Here is a 17,161-nt window from a genome sequence, read left to right on the forward strand (position 1 = left end):
TCCACCATCGATGATCTCACTATGGGAAGCCTGAACTATGCCTAGATACAAGAAAACCTTCAGAGGATAGAGGCCCAATGTAATAAATTTTTTTTACTCCCAACATGCTTTCAGTCTCTTCAAGGTGGTCGGCAGTAGCAATCTCATTGTTAAAGTCCCCGGATGAAGGTGATACCGACCATATTATGATATGCAAAATCCTTTCCCCTTTTGTTAGTTCCTTCTTAGTTAGTTGACTTCAATCCCGCAAGATTTGTTCGAGATATGTTTAAGCGTTAATATGTTCGAGATATTATAATATGTTTAAGCGTTAATCTTGTTTATTTAAAATTGATATATCTTTAACGAGTTGAATTTGAATAGTTTGGTATTTAGGCCCTAACATCTTAATAGCTATATTAGAGTCTTATGCTATTACTTGTTTAGCTGTATGTTTCCTTGAACCCATATCTCATTCCTACGTCAATGAAGCCTGCCTTCATTTTATTCACAAAATATTTCTCTTTATAAGAATATACATATGTTTATGTACGTTTCCTTATGTATATGATTTCTTCTCTTATATTTTTTGAAATTTGCATTTTTATAGCGATTAGTATATAATATGAAGGATCAGTTTTGTAGAGTATTCCAAAATTTTGGAGTATGCTTCTATTTTTTTTTTTTTTTTTTGGAATGCTTCTATTTTTTATTTATTTATTAGATTGGATAGCCTGTATTTTTTATGAATTTTCTAGCTTAGAACTATAAAACCAAACTGGAACCCATCTACCTTTTTTTTTTTTTCTTTTTCAAGATTGGTTTTAGGTTGGTCTGGTTGGATTTCTAAATTTTAGAATCGTAGTGACTGATTTGGTTCTTAATTCACATCATAACCGAACTAAACGGGTACATGAAGACCATTTATGTAGACGCATGACTTCATCATTTGGGAGGATAGATTGGATAAGAGCAAACCCAGCCTAGAACTTTTAATAAAGTTAAGATATCAAGATCAATGTGCAAGTGAAAAACATAGGTGAAATCAAGACTAAATTTGGTGTTGGTAGACCTTGTAAATTATATTTGAGTCTTCTCTTGCTATATTTCAAAATCAATTAAAAATTGGATTTTGGCGTGGGATGAAGTTCTGGGGATCAGAGAGACCTCTTCCCCTAGAAATTCAGTGACCAATTCCACCATTACACACCACCGCCTACTGCCACCATTACCAACCCTTCTCCAGCCGCATCGCCTCTTCTCCAGTCTCTCATTCACCTTTGCCCTCCTCTTCCTCCTCTTAGATCTAGGGTTTCAAGTTGATAGGGCAGCGGTGGTCTGGGTGCTGGAGGAGGGTTAAAAATTTACAGTTTCAGTTTTTTTTTTTTTTTTTTTTGAAATGAATCATTCTATAAGGCTGTAAATAACTTTTTTTTAGAATTGTAAAATTTTACAATTTTATAATATGTTTTTCAGTTTGATTAATAATGATAAATGTTTAATAGAATCATACTTTAAAACTGTAACATTTTGTAGTTTCAAAACTTGCTTTTCATTAGTTTGATCAACATTGGAGATTACTTGCTTAAACCCTACAAAAATTAAAAATAACATATATTTTTTCTCATTGTTACTGTTTGTTGTTATGTTTTTTGTTTTTTTAAATTTTTTTCCTTTTTAGTTTATTAATATTTAGCACACTTTGCTATATTTTTTCGCTCTAATTTCTCAATTTATTCTTTTTTTCTTTTCCGACAATATTTTGGACATTCTGGTGAGTCTGCGGCGAAATTCTTGATATCCAGTGAATATTCTAGACATTCTTACAACTTCTGGTGACATTTAGAACACTCCAGTGATACTCTAGCGACTTTCCGGTTATGTTGAACACTCTGACGAGTTTCCAGTGACCGTCTAACGAAAGTCCGACAGTAGTAGAATATAGTAGTGTTTTTAAATTAAAAAAAAATAGAATTTTTTTTATAACAATTAAAAATATATAAGATTAATTGGTGCAAGTGTTTTGTTTTGGGATTAAATAAGTTTTGAACTTTGTGTATGTGACTTATCGGTAAGTTTCCCATTAAAATTTTGAGGCTAATATTTAAAAAAAATAAAATAAAGATAATGTATTTTTTGTCAACTATTTTAGAAGTAATCAAGTAAAACAAATATAACATAGGATTTAATTTTGTAAATTTGGGAAATAGAATTGAGTTAAAATTAAATATTTCATCTGGTATAGATTTTTTATTTTACTTATTTTTTCATCAAGTGGAGATTATTTTCATTAAACTTAACTTGTAAAGAGAATTTTTAATTTTTTCATACACTTTACTTTTAGTTAAGGATAATTTTTTTTGATATGACATGTTAATACAGTACGAATCGAACACAAACCGAAAATAACATGACATAATAATATGATATAACAAAAGGACGGAATCTGTTAATATTGTGTTAATTTTGACACAAACTTGAAATGACATGATAGAAATCACAATCCAACACAACACAATGTCCACCTTAGTTACAACTTATTTAGCTGACAATAAGTAAAAAATAAAAAAAATCCATCCATGTTTGGCAAATGCTAAAAAAGCACATTTTCTGAAATTTTATTTTTAGTGAATCTTTAAAAAATTGTATTAGATGCTTTTTTTTTTTTTTGATAAAATTATTTTCAAGTGCTTCTAATCTAAAAAGATTAAAAGATTTGAAAAGAAAAAACATGTATATAACGCAAAGAGAAACTAAAATCAACAAAGAAAAAATGAACACTTATTTGTGAAAATTTAACATGACTTGAAAACATGTAAATAAATTCGTTTTGAAAACATATTGCTCATAATTTCTAATGTCAGCATGAATTATTTTACCATTTTTTTTCTTCTCCTTGACTTTGATCTAAATTAGTTATTTTAGACTATTGAAATTATATAATTGTGAATTCAATTTCTCCACAAGAGGTTTTTTTTTTTTTTTTTTATCATTTAACCTATTATCTTTCTACTTATATGCATGCTTGGAAAGTAGATTTTGGGCTTTTTTTAGACTAAAATTCACAAAAGGACAAAATATGTTAAAATAATTAATTTGACAAAATGTCACATTAAACCGATAATCATTTCACTTTTTTTCTCACAAACATTACATCTAATTACAAAAAAATTGAATCATTTTTCTAAATACAAAAATTTTAACCTACTAAAATAGTCAAAAATTAAAATAACTTACTAAAATAGTCAACTTTCCAAACCAGGCTAGATATTCTAGCAGTCAATCATGAGTATCAAATTTGAAACATAGAAGTAGGAAATGAAAAGGGATATCATGGTTCACAATCAAATTAAAAACAAACAGCTTTAATGGAAAGGGAAACATGGTAGTACCTCTACTTCAAACAGGCTTCACTTAGTTCTGAACATGTTATTTTGTTCCATGTTGGTACCTAATCTCATTTGATCTGTTCTTCTGATGACGCATTTTCACTCTAAAAATTTCCACAAACCATTCTTCTTTCCTTAGAATACTGCTCCACATCCATATCCCATCAACACTGTTTCCCATCCAAAACCATCAAGTCTGCATTTATAATTGTGGCTTGAAGAGGATGGTAAAGATGGTGATTCTGTTACCTTGGGAGTCTTACATTCCTTTGATAATGGAAAACCACACAAGTCTGCATTTCCTCCATACGAAGTGTTTGAAAATGTTTCAAATTGCTGGCCTCGTGGTATAATCCCAGTTAGATTATTTTGCAAGACATCAAAAACTTCAAGGAATGTCAAGCTTGTTAGTTGTTGAGGTATCTCACCAGAGAGCTTGTTTTGGGATAGATCCAGGGACTCGAGTTCAGTTAGATTCTCTAAAGACAATGGAATCGAACCTGTGAAGCCATTTCCTGAAAAATTTAGGACATAGGGTGTTTTAAGTCTTCCAATGGACATTGGAATATTTCCATCAAACTTGTTGTGCGAGAAATCAACAACTTTCAAGATGGTGATAATCCTTACGAGTACCATTTCCAGTCCTTTATTCATTATGGTTACCGAATAATAACCATAACCATTACCCATATATTTTAAGGAGGATTTGTCTTCATCATCCATCATCATTGAAGGTATGCTCTCAAATAATTTTGATGGCAAAGTACCTGCAAATTCATTGTGAGACATGTCAATGATATGTAAATTGGTGAAGGCTAATCTCTTCCTTGGTTGCTCTATGGGACCATGGAATTTATTGTCTCGCAAGACAATAACCTTCAATTGGGGCAGGTTCTCCAGCCAAAATGGAAAAGCATCTTCTATGAAATTATGACCCAGATTCAAAATTTCTAGGTTCGTGCAATTTGCCAATGATCTTGGAAGCACCCCGTGCAATCCATTGTTGCTAATGTCAAGTTCTCGCAACCAGCTTACATATCCAAAAGTTTGAGGGATGGTCCCACTGAAATTGTTACTCTGCAAGTTTAACATGGTTAATCTTCCAATGAAGTTCTCCAAACAGGTAGGAATTAATCCGCCAAATTGGTTATTGGACAGATCAAGATATATAAGAGAATGAAGATTGCAGAGTGGATTGAGTTCTTCATTTAGGTGGTTGTTCAAAAGGTCTAGCACCTCCAAAAATTCCCTTTGGATTTTCAGAAATTCAGGAATTTTACTTATGTTGCAAGACGACAATCGTAATGTCCCAATGTTTTGGAAAAAGGAGGGAGTGGAGTTGGTGGTGGTCAATGATAGACCACTGTTTGAAAGATCCAAAAAATCCAAATATTCAAGCTTTGCAAACGTGTGCAGCTCAACAGTGTTGCTTAAATTATTTGACGAAAGATCAAGATAGATAAGGTTCACAAGATGAAACAAGCAAAAGGGAATGGGATCTGTTAGTTGATTGTTTGAGAAATATATAGCTTGAAGTTGCGAGAAATTGGAAAAAAGTTGAGGAATTGGGCCTTCAAAATTGTTGTATGAAAGATCAAGCCAAATTAATCGCGTGAGGTTTGTAAGTGATCTCGGAATCGTACCAGAGACATTGCAGTCACTGAGGTATAGCTCCTCCAAGTTCTCAAGTTGGCCGATGGAATTAGGTAGCTCTCCGGTGAAACCTGTCGAAGAGAGATCCAACGACCTAAGGTGCCTAAGGTGCCGGTGAGTTCCATTAATAAAACTTGGAAGTTTACCTGTGAGTTCTCTTCTCTGTTACCGCGTAACCACAGGTCTTGCAATTTCTGTAAGTGGAAAATGCTATTGGAGAAGTTATTTCCTTGCCAGACTTCTTCTGATGATGATTGTACTGGGCCAGAAAGATGGGAGCCAGAGAGGTTTAGATGCGTCAAATTTGTGAAACGGCCAAATGAAGGTAAAATTTTAGAGTGATTGAAGTTGTTGTAAGAAAGGTCGAGGGATTGAAGGTGAACAAGATTAAAGAGGCTGCTGTTTGGATGGATGGTACCATATAGGCAGTTTACAACTGAGGTCGAGGCCAACGACATGAGAAGTGGTGTTATCACATGTGACCCCATCCCATGCACAACAATCTGTACCCTCTTTCCAATTATCAGTGATTGGAGCAGAAAGATCATAGCAATTGAAAGAAGCAGAGCAATTGAAGGAAAACAGTTGCATAAATTGGAGCAAAGCAGTGCTCTCATCATTATGGCAAAGATGTGCAGAAGAAGACTAGCAGAAAATTAGGGAATACAGGATACATATTGTGAGTTGATAATTGGATAGTAAGAAACCCATTCTTACACCAGTATTGGGTGGTAGAGAGGGAATTGGATATGATGCTTCTTCTATATGCACTCTCCTTTTTATAACTTAATAATAATTCAATAATAAAAAATTATAAACTGAAAATTGTCACTGTATATCCTCACATATTATCATTGTATTAGTTTAACGGACTCCATCACTTGCTCAATCTTGTTACTAATATAAAAATAATATATAAGATGATAAATTACTTGTAATAAATAAATGTAATTAGTATTCAGCATAGCATTATTGAAGTAATGAGTCCCAACACTTGCTCATTTTTGTTACTAATGATATAATGCTAACATTAGAGGAGATATATAATTTTTGGTAAATAGATGTACTCATCATTGTATTATGAATAAAATTGTGTTTGAATCATGAATTGGTATAAGAATTTGAAAAAAGAAAATCAAATATAAGAGAAATAAAAATAAAATATAAGTTAAATTTTTTTATCCACTTTCTCACATTTTCGTTTTCTTTTTCAAATCATTATTTAAATTCATAATCAAATATGATTTAATTTTTTTTTTTTTCAAACAGTGCCTAAATAAAGGACCCACAATATTGTTCTTATTTGGTGCTTTATGTCAATAGCAAGCCTGACTAAATAAACAAATATGTGTTGATTCTTCGGTACTATGAGTTTCAGATCTCCTGTACCCATTCTTATGTACTTATCTTCTATCCCATTCATCTCAGACTGCCACGTCGTCAATTTTGAAATCATGAGTGGGACACAAGATGTGTACAGAAAATGAGTATAGGTGATTCGAAGCCGGTACTATGGACTTGAAATTATTAGATTGTCCTATTTATCTCCTCACATATATATATATATATATATATATATTTTAATTATATTAGTATACACACAGGACTAACATTAGAGAGTGAAATGGCTAACTAAGTCCCTGTTTGATGACCATATATAATGTCTTGTTTGTTTTTAACGATGAAAGGTAGGATTAGATTAGTAGTGAGAAAAGGTTTATAAGATTATTTTTATTTTGAGAAATAAAGAAATAATCTAATCTATATAAAATAATTAATAATTTAATCTATGTGGGAGCCAAATAAAAGTGGACACAGATAGGCCGAATAGACATTTAGATAATCGGTACATGTTATACTCCCCCCCCGTCCTGTACGTTCTGGATGCCGAATATATTAGTCGGCCAGCTGAACGAGGGGCCGATTGGAAGTTGGAATACGACGAAAGAAGGGCCGAGTGAGCAATCACCCGACGGATTAGAGTGGGCCCCATCCTAAGGACTGGGAGTGTATATAAATAGAAGAGCAACAACCAACGAGAGGTATGTGAGAACTATTACGCTTAACTTAAGATACAAGCAATCGAGAGAGTATATATTGACTTATCCATCGGAGTGCTAATTCCAGCACCTCCGACCCGAATGTTCATTCTTTTTCAGGTTACTAGCTGAGGATCTCGAGTGCCCCATTGGATCCAAAGAGTATTTCTAGAACCACTCCCCCACAATTGGTGCTGTCTGTGGGAATACTCAAGCACATCTATGGCGGGCATGACGGAAGATCCTCCGGTAGTCGCTGGCAACCCTACATCGCAAGACGAAACCACTCCAAGCAACATGCTTGGGCCAGAGAATATTACCGCAAGAAGGGTCTTGAACTTCGATTCACCCTCGACATAAGCACATGAGACAATGCAAGAGATTATGGAGCAAGTGAAGCAAAACGAACAAAGGTTGGAAAACATGATGGTTGAGAACGAGCACCTTCGACAAGATTTGGCCTTGGAAGTGGCAAAATCCCAACAAGCCGCACACCAAGACTCGGGACGACCTCTGAGAAGGGATGGTCGACAATCTCGAATTCGTAGACATGATAGTGGCAGTGTCTCTGACTCATCATCCCCCGAATCTACAAAGAAGGGACGAGTCGACATCTCCAGTTCTTCTGAGGGAAGTCCGCGTGCACGGAAGAAGCGAAGAAGAAATGATTCAGATGAAGAGGATCAGCATGACCCCTTTGTACGACGGATTGCAAGGGCAGTGCTACCCAAAAAGTTCAAAGCACCGTCATTCACCTTGTATGATGGTAAATCAGACCCCACTAATCACATTCGCCATTACAAGCAAGCCATGACCCTCCATGTAGACGACGAGGCCCTTATGTGTTGAATATTTTCAAGCAGTTTAGGACCACTAGCTATCAGGTGGTATTATAAATTGGAGCCGGCTTCGATCAAGAGCTTCCACCAACTCCAAAAATCCTTCAGGGCAAGGTTCATCACTAATGAGGTCCAGCCGAAGCAAGCCGATTCTGTGGGCAATGCAAATTCAACCGGGGGAAACCCTTCGTGCGTATTTGGTGAAGTATTGGGAATGTTTTAATTTGGTAGATGATGCCTGCAATGACCCCATGGCCATTACCGTCTTCAAGATGGGGTTACATCCAGACAGTGCCCTCCGCAGCTCTTTGACTAGACGGCCCCTAAAAACGGTTTGGTCATTGATGAAAAAAGTTGAGGAATACTACAAAGTAGAAGATGATGCGCTCCGGGTCAAAGACGGGCATAAAGCCACTAAGTCGGCCCCGCCTGAAGTCGTGCAGCCGATAAACGCTATACCACCACGGAGCCCTGAATCACGGAATCGGGCTAAGCGAGATAGAAGACGGGATTCACGCCTATCAAACGACCAATGTCTACACCGAGCTAATGAGCAGCTTCAAGTGGATAGCAGGCGCGCAAGGCGCGCTGACAAGAAATACACGGACTTATCAGAGCCGATCAGTGTGGTTATGGTTAAGATTCAACACCTTCTATTTTTCAAATGGCCATAAAAAATAGTGGGACCTCCCGACACGAGAAGACGAGATAGGCGGTGTGAATATCACAAAGATCACGGTCATGATACCGGCAGTTGCTATGCTTTGAAAGACCACCTTGAGGAGTTGGTACAAGACAGTCGGCTCCAGCAACACGTCCGAAAGAACAACTCAACCAAAACAGTTGCCCTACGGCAGGACTCACTTCCGCTCGGCGTCATCCATATGATATACAGCCTGCCAACAGCCCCAATCGTGCATACAATTCAGTCGCATCTAGGCCCCTAAAAGCAAATCACACTAGCAAAACGTCCCCATGAAGCTCTAACTATTCTCTTCGACGATTCTGATTTGATCGGCATAACACTCCCCCACATTGATCCATTGGTCATCGAACTACGTGTAAACTGATTCACCGTTGAACACGTTCTCATAGACCAGGGGAGTACTTCGGAGGTTATGTATTACAAGACCTTCATCAAACTCGGGTTCACCGAGTCAAACCTGTCTCCGACTCCTTATTCATTATTCGGCTTCAACACTAATCCAGAATACCCGTTGGGCAAAATCACACTACTAGTTCGAGCGGGCTCTCGAATAGTGGATGTGAAATTCTTGGTCGTCAAGCTGCCTTCGCCGTATAATCTCATCATGGGGCGAACTTGGTTGCATACCATGCAGGCCGTGCCAAGCACCTATCATCAACTGCTCCACTTTCTGACAGAACGTGGCATTGAGCAAATCTGTGGTTCCCAGAAATCGGCACAAACACGTTATCTCCTTGCTGCGACGACACCAAAAGAGTTGGAAGTGAATTCAATTGAAGTGCCGGATTGAGAGAGCCTCGACGATATTGGGCGACTCCCAAGTGAAAATGCCACGAAAGCCTTGGATCAAGTTGAATTTGACGGGAATCCAGACAGATTCTTCATGGTCGGCACCTCCTTGAATGAAGGCGACAGGTAGTAGCTAATTTCTTTCTTGCTCGGCAACCTTGATGTATTTGCATGGACACCATATGAGATGTCGGGTGTGGATCCGTCTGTTTCGCAGCACTGTTTAAACGTTGACCCTAAATGCAAGCCGATTATTTAGAAAAGCCGGCGGTCAGCCGCAGAACACACTGTTGCTGTTGTTGAGGAAGTTGACCAGTTGTTCGATGCCGGGGCAATCCGGGAAGTTACCTACCCTACATGGCTGTCAAACACTGTGGATTTCACGGACTTAAATAAAGCTTGTCCCAAAGATTGTTTTCCTCTCCCCAGAGTAGACCAACTTGTAGATGCCACGGCGTGTCATCGATGTATGAGCTTCCTCGATGCCTATAGAGGCTACCATCAAATCGCCATGCATCCGAAGGACCAAGACAAAACTGTATTCCCCACCCAAGAGGAACCTATTGCTATAAGGTTATGCCTTTTGGGCTGAAGAATGCAGGGGTAACTTACCAAAGACTAGTCACCGCCATGTTCAAGGAGCAACTCGGCCGTACTATGGAAGTGTACATTGACGATATGGTGGTTAAGTCCAAAGAAGAGCAAACTCATCTAGCCGATCTGGAGGAGACATTCGGCATTTTACGAAAGTACAAAATGAAGCTGAATGTTTCCAAGTGTGCATTTTGGATCGGATCCGGCAAATTCCTTGGCTATATTGTCAACCACCGAGGAATCGAAGCCAACCCGAGGCAAATCACAGTAATCTTGGAACTCGGTTCCCCTCGATCGGTGATGGAGGTTCAAAAGTTGATGGGGATGACTGCTGCACTCAACAGGTTCATCAGTCGTTCCACAGATCGCTGCCAATAATTTTTTCATACCCTACGACAGGGCAAGGCTTTTGAATGCACCTTTGAGTGCGAAACCGCTTTCAACGGTCTGAAGACCTACCTCCAATCAGTTCCACTCTTGACAATACCTTCGAAAGTGACCCGCTCATTTTATATCTGGCAGTCTCCGACCGAGCCGTCAGCGCCGTATTGTTAAAGGAAGAGCTTAGGGAGCAACGGCCAGTGTATTATGTGAGTAGGGCAATGGTTGACGCCGAAACACGTTGCCTTCCATTGGAAAAACTCATCCTAGCCTTTATCATGGTAGTAAGAAAACTGATGCATTACTTTCAGCGGCATACCATCGGGGTACTAACAAACTACCCCTTCGGGCAGTACTCCGTAGTGCAGAAACATTAGGGCGCGTTTCAAAGTGGGCTCTTGAACTCGGCTAGTATGATATTTAGTTCTTGCCTAAAACTTCAATCAAAGGGCAAGTGCTTGCCGACTTTGTGGCCGAATTCACTGGGGGTCTTGCTGACTTGAAGTCTGATCAAACTCAACCTAAGCCAAACTAGGGAATTTATGTTGGGGACATTTGGCAGTTATACTGTTATGGATCATCCAATCAATGTGGCAGCGGAGCTGGAGTAGTGATCATGGCTCTCGATGGAGCAATAATTGAGCAGGCTGTCAAACTCGCTTCGAAGCATCGAACAATGAGGTCGAATACGAAGCCCTGCTAACCAGCTTGCGGAATGCACATCTCCTGGGTGCTCGGTGTTTGCTTGTATTTTGTGATTCAAAACTTGTGATCAATCAACTAAAGGGGGAGTACGCGGCCAAAAACGATCATATGGCCGCTTACATGAAAACGGCAAATTTCTTGCTGGCAAAATTTGATTATCATGGATTGAACCAAATAACACGTGATCAGAACACACATGCAGATGCCCTGGCTTGCCTAGCCTCCGCCATTAACTTAGAGATTAAACGGACAATTGAAGTGGGTTTCATCCCTACGCCAAGCATTGGCCCTTCAGAGGAAGTTCAGATCAATGTCATAGAGTCAGGTCCGAGTTGGATAGACTACATTGCTGCATTCCTATCTTCCAAACAGCTCCCGTCGGATAAGAAAGAAGCACACAAGCTACGAAACAAAGCCCTGCGATACTACTTGGATCCGCAAGGAAAGCTTTACAAAAAATCCCTTTCTGGCCCATACCTAGAATGCGTTCATCCGGATAAAATCGCCGAAATACATGAAGGTAGTTGTGATGCCCATTTTGGCAGGCGCTCTTTGGCCCATCGAGCTGTGACACAGGGGTATTATTGGCCGACAATAAGAGCTGATGCCGAATGTTATGTGAAAAAATGCGAACAGTGCCAGAAGTTTTCTCCCTTAACCCATCTGTCTGCTGAAGAGTTAAGCTCTATAACCAATCCTTGGCCATTCACCTAATGGGGACTCGACATCGTCGAACCATTGCCTTGCGCCCCGGGCAACAAGCGATTTTTGATTGTCGCAACAAATTATTTCACAAAATGGGTGGAAGCGAAGGCACTAACGCACATTCGAGACACTGATGTGAAGCGTTTTGTATAGAGAAATATCATAACACGATTCAGCATTCCGAGAGCACTTATTTCAGACAATGGCACCTAGTTTGATTACGGTGTCTATCGAGAACTGTGCAGCAAATATGGTATTCAGCCCTATTTTTCCACCCCGGCTTATCCTCAAAGTAATGGCCAAGCTGAAGCCTCCAACAAATCTATTTTGGACGGCATCAAGAAGAGGCTGGAGAATGCTAAAGGCAGATGGGTCGACGAATTGCCGAGTGTGTTATGGGCTCATCGCACTACTCCGAGGTGGTCCATTGGGGAGACGTCATTTGCTTTGTGCTTCGGAACGCAGGCAATCATCCCTTTGGAGATCGGCCTCCCAACCTTGAAATCAAAAGTCTTTGATATGGGCCAAAACGACATGATGCTGGCCTTGGATTTGATTCTGATTGAAGAACGAAGAGATCGTGCCCTTGCATCCATGGCACGGTACCAGCAGCAGCAGATTGCTAAGTCGCATAATCAACGTATTCAGCTGTGCCGCTATACACCAGGAGAGTTGGTCCTGAAAAAGTGCTTCCAGCTGCCAGGAATCCGGCTGATGGAAAATTGGGTCCTAACTGGAACGACCCCTATCAGATCAACTCAATCACGGGAGTAGGGGCATATCGGCTCAAAGACATGTCTGGGAGGAGTCTGCCACGGCCTTGGAATTCAACGCACTTGCGTAAATTCTATCATTAAACTTGACTTGTGGGGCATGATACTTGTTTTGACTGGTTCACCATGTACATATTTCACTTTTGCAATGCAAAGTTTCCTGTTTTCTCATTGCGAAATTCAGTTCAAAAGCCTTCCAGTTTAAGCCTTCGGATTCGGAGCGCCCTTCGTGGATCTTACGATTGGCCAAGACAAAAAAGCCTCCGAATTCAGAGCCCTATCCGTGCAGGTCACGTTTGGGCCGAATAAAGACTCCGGATTCGGAGCGTCCTTCGTGTATCACGATTGGCCAAGATAAGTCTCCGAATTTGGAGCCCCATCAGTGCACGACACTTTTGGTCCGATTAAGCCTCCGGATTCAGAGCGCCTTTTGTGGATCTCACGATTGGCCAAGATAAAAAAGCCTCCGAATTCGGAGCCCCATCCGTGCAGGTCACGTTTGGGCCGATTAAAGACTCCGGATTCAGAGCGCCCTTCGTGTGTCACAATTGGCCAAGATAAGTCTCCGAATTCAGAGCCCCATTAGTGCATGACACTTTTGGGCTGATTAAGCCTTCGGATTCAAAGCACCCTTCGTGGATCTCACGATTGGCCAAGATAAAAAAGCCTCCGAATTCGGAACCCCATCCGTGCACGTCATGTTTGGGCCGAATAAGACTTTGGATTCGAAGCGCCCTTCGTGGATATCATGATTGGCCAAGATAGAAAAGCCTCCAAATTCGGAGTCCCATCCGTACATATCACGTTTGGGCCAAATAAGACTCCGGATTTGGAGCGCCCTTTGTGGATATCATGATTGGCCAAGGTGGAAAAAGCCTCCGAATTCGGAGCCCCATTAGTGCATGACACTTTTGGGCCGATTAAGCCTCCGGATTCGAAACGCGTTTCATGGATCTCACGATTGGCCAAGATAAAAAAAAGCCTCCGAATTCGAAGCCCTATCCGTGCAGGTCACGTTTGGGCCGAATAAGACTTCGGATTCGGAGCGCTCTTCGTGGATATCACGATTGGCCAAGATAGAAAAGCCTCCGAATTCGGAGCCTTATCCGTGCACGTCACGTTTGGGCCGAATAAGACTTCGGATTCGAAGCACCCTTCGTGGATATCACGATTGGCCAAGATGAAAAAAGCCTTCGAATTCGGAGCCCCATTCGTGCACGTCACGTTTGGACTGAATAAGACTCCGAATTTAGAGCACCCTACATGGATATCACTATTGGCCAAGATAAAAAAGCCTTCGAATTCAGAGCCCCATTAGTGCATGACACTTTTGGGCCGATTAAGCCTCCGAATTTGGAGTGCCCTTCGTGGATCTCACGATTGGCCCAAATGTAAAAAAGCCTCCGAATTCGAAGCCCCATCAATGTACGTCACGTTTGGGCCAGATAAGACTTCAGATTCAGAGCGCCCTTCGTGGATATCATAATTGGCCAAGATAAAAAAAGCCTCCAAATTTGGAGCCCCATCCGTGCACGTCACATTTGGGCCGAATAAGACTTCGGATTCGGAGCGCCCTTCGTGGATATCACGATTGGCCAAGATTAAAAAAGCCACCGAATTTGAAGCCCCATCTGTGCACGTCATGTTTGGGCCGAATAAGTCTCCGAATTCGGAGCGCCCTTCGTGGATATCACGATTGGCCAAGATAAAAAAAGCCTCTGAATTCGGAGCTCCAGCCATGAACGTCACGTTTGGGCCGAATAAGACTCCGGATTTGGAGCGCCCTTCGTGGATATCACGATTCGCCAAGATAAAAAAGCCTCCGAATTCGTAGCCCCATCCGTGCACGTCATGTTTGGGTCGAATAAGACTCTGGATTCGGAGCGCCCTTCGTGGATCTCATGATACACAGCGAAAATTGAAACATGCAAGCATTCAAGTTGAAATGTTTCATTAAATTGATCGACTGGCACAAAGTGTATAAACATAAGTTGAAACATCCAAACATTTGAAATAGAGTGTTTTATTAGATTAACCAATAAATACATAATTTACACTCAATCTACGTTTGAGCATTACAATGACTACTTCTATTCGGCATCTCCCTCGTCATCACTCTTCTTGACTTCGAAGGCCGAAAAGGGAAAATGATGACCTTGATATAGCAACGACGCCGAATCAACGCCTACTGCCCAGAGAGCGTCCGCAGCTTGAACTGCCTTGATCCAGCCGTGTTTAAATCCGTGATTTTCACATCGGCATACCTCTTCAGCAAGTTTTTCCTTAGTCTTGTCTATCCCGACCTTCCGGCCGTCATGAAAGCCTTTTTCATAGGCCCTAGACTTAGTAGTCTTAATTGCAAACATGCTAGCCGTATCCCGATCAGCAATTGCATGACTTATTAGCCGCTGAGTCACCCTTTCCTCCACGACCGGGTTAGGATGGCCAGCCGATTGTGACTTGGCAGTCTTGACCTTTCTTAGTTCGCGCTCAGGTTTCTCCGCATGAGCTTCTAAGCTTCGAATGCGTTCGTCTCTCTACTCTATATCCCGTCGTGCGGCACGAAGACGCATGTCGATTTTATAGGCGGTGTACAGCCCCTTCACCGCCCCTTGAACGCCTTCCTGAAACACTTCGAAATCCTGTCGACCTACCATCGACTGCTGGACTTCAAGTGGAAAAATCTGTCAAGCGAACTCAACTGCCACATTTGGGTCATGAACAATTGAATCCGCTTCTGTCATTGGTCTATTCCCCACAAAGACCGCAAAACTCAACAAGCGCGGTGTCGCATCGGGTTCTCTTCCGGAGCGGGGTTGAGGGGATCTACTTCGTTACTGCTTTTCCCTCCTGAGCGACCTACTTCGGCGACGAGGGGATTAGCGTCTCTCCCGCTCCCTCGAAGTCCTACCTCCTGTGCATGTAGGTTCGCCACTTCGATTCATTTCTCCTTCCAGCTCAGCTAATGTCCTCCCCTCTCCTCTGCTGTTGAAGAACAATCTATTTGACATTCACACTTGTCTAACCTTCCTCAATGGACTGGACTGAGATGTTGAGTCTGAACACATTAATAGGACCTATGTGCACGAAGCGCTCGTCCCATTTATTCCTTACAGGGGCAGCACCCTCGAGGCGATATCATTAATGCTAAACTTCAAAAGCCTCACGTCACGAACTAACTGTTTTCGACGTCCCAGTTCAAGTGCTGGCTGGGGCAAGGGCAAATTAATCAATACATTCGGCATAACTATCAGAGCTCAGCCGAATTTCTATTGTACCCCAGCAAGTACTGAACTGTCATTTGTCTTGGTTCATTAACTCGCTGAGGCAAGGATAGATTAATCAATCTATTTGGCATAACTATCAAAGCTCGGCCAAATTTCCATTGTGCCCCAGCAAGTTACTGAATTGCCGTTTGTCTTGGTTTATTAACTCGCTGGGGCAAGGGAAGATTAATCAATCTATTCGGCATAACTATCAGAGCTCAGCCGAATTTCCATTGTGCCCCAGCAAGTTACTGAACTTTCATTTTCAGTCTATCTTGGTTCATTAACTCGCTGAGGCAAGGGCAGATTAATCAATCTATTTGACATAACTATTAGAGCTCAGCCGAATTTCCATTGTGCCCCAGCAAGTTACTGAACTGCCGTTTTCAGTCTGTCTTGTTTCATTAGTCCGACTGGTTCATTAACCTGCTGCGGCAAGGGCATATTCACTAATATATTCATTCAGCTAAGCTACAACACTTTACAGTTATTTTTAATTCAGCAGCTTGTTTCATTCATTTCATGATTTTACATCTTACTTGGCGGCTAACAAGCACATTCATTGAGCACAAAAGGCGAAAATAATTTCCATTCATAAGCTGCGCGCAAATAGCAAAAATAATTTTCATTCGTAAATTGAGCACAAATAGAATTCATTTTAAAAATGAAAACTACCCTATATCAGCTTCTTACAAAAATGAACAATCAAAAACAAAAACCTAATACATACAGTAAAATCTACATACACTTAATACCAAAGCAAAATGGAAAATAATTCAACTGTCTTCAGTATTTTCAGGGTCAGACTCCAGCGGCTTAATGTCTACCTGCTCGTACGGAATCGACTGTTCCGATGTCACGTTAGCGGCAGCCAAAGCCTTGAGCCAGCCGTGTTTGAACCTCCTATTTTCAAATTTCAGCACTTCTTCGACATAGTCCACCAAGGCCACATTCTTACTAGCTTGGAACGACTCGGAAAGCCAAGACTCGGCGTTCGCCTTCGCTCGCCTAGACTCTTCCAGGTCGGCCTCCAGCTTTGCAATCATTTCGTTGGCCAGTCTGAGCGTTTCTTCATTCGCTTTTGTCTTTTCCTCAGTGGCCATTTTCAATGTGACAGCAATCCTGGCCTCATTTGCTCCAGCATCGGCCCTAGCTCTCTCTTCCGCCACTTTCGCTGCCTCAGACTCGGCTCGGAAAGAGGCCTCTGCTGCTCTCCCCTTCTTCTTTTCTAGTTTGGTTGTGAGGAAGTCGATCTGTTTGATTGCGTCGTGTTGGCGACGTCCAATCTCAGCTATTCTCCCCGCTACTTGCAAAACAAAGGAGCAGTGAGCTAATATAGAAAC

General features: G+C 41.0%; 1 protein-coding gene across 1 annotated transcript; it reads right to left on the reverse strand.

Moving 5' to 3' along the window:
* Window positions 1-3,503: 3,503 nt before the first annotated feature.
* On the reverse strand, window positions 3,504-5,638 carry LOC114286981 (receptor-like protein 33). Its single transcript, XM_028230203.2, has 2 exons — window positions 5,191-5,638; window positions 3,504-5,092 (listed from the first exon to the last, which is right to left on the reverse strand). Exons 1-2 carry the CDS (start codon window positions 5,636-5,638, stop codon window positions 3,504-3,506), a joined length of 2,037 nt encoding a protein of 678 aa, XP_028086004.2.
* Between the last annotated feature and the right edge of the window lie 11,523 nt (window positions 5,639-17,161).

Source organism: Camellia sinensis, chromosome 12 (genome assembly GCF_055761805.1).
Source record: "Camellia sinensis isolate YWXY chromosome 12, ASM5576180v1, whole genome shotgun sequence".
NCBI classification, from domain to species: Eukaryota; Viridiplantae; Streptophyta; class Magnoliopsida; order Ericales; family Theaceae; genus Camellia; species Camellia sinensis.

Bases quoted from the DNA above. Each gene is read 5' to 3' on its own strand.
- LOC114286981 (XM_028230203.2), bottom strand. From the start codon at position 5,638: ATGAGAGCACTGCTTTGCTCCAATTTATGCAACTGTTTTCCTTCAATT. The intron at 5,093-5,190 runs GTAACAGAGAAG...TCTCTTCGACAG, and splicing joins GCAAGACCTGTGGTTACGCG to GTTTCACCGGAGAGCTACCT.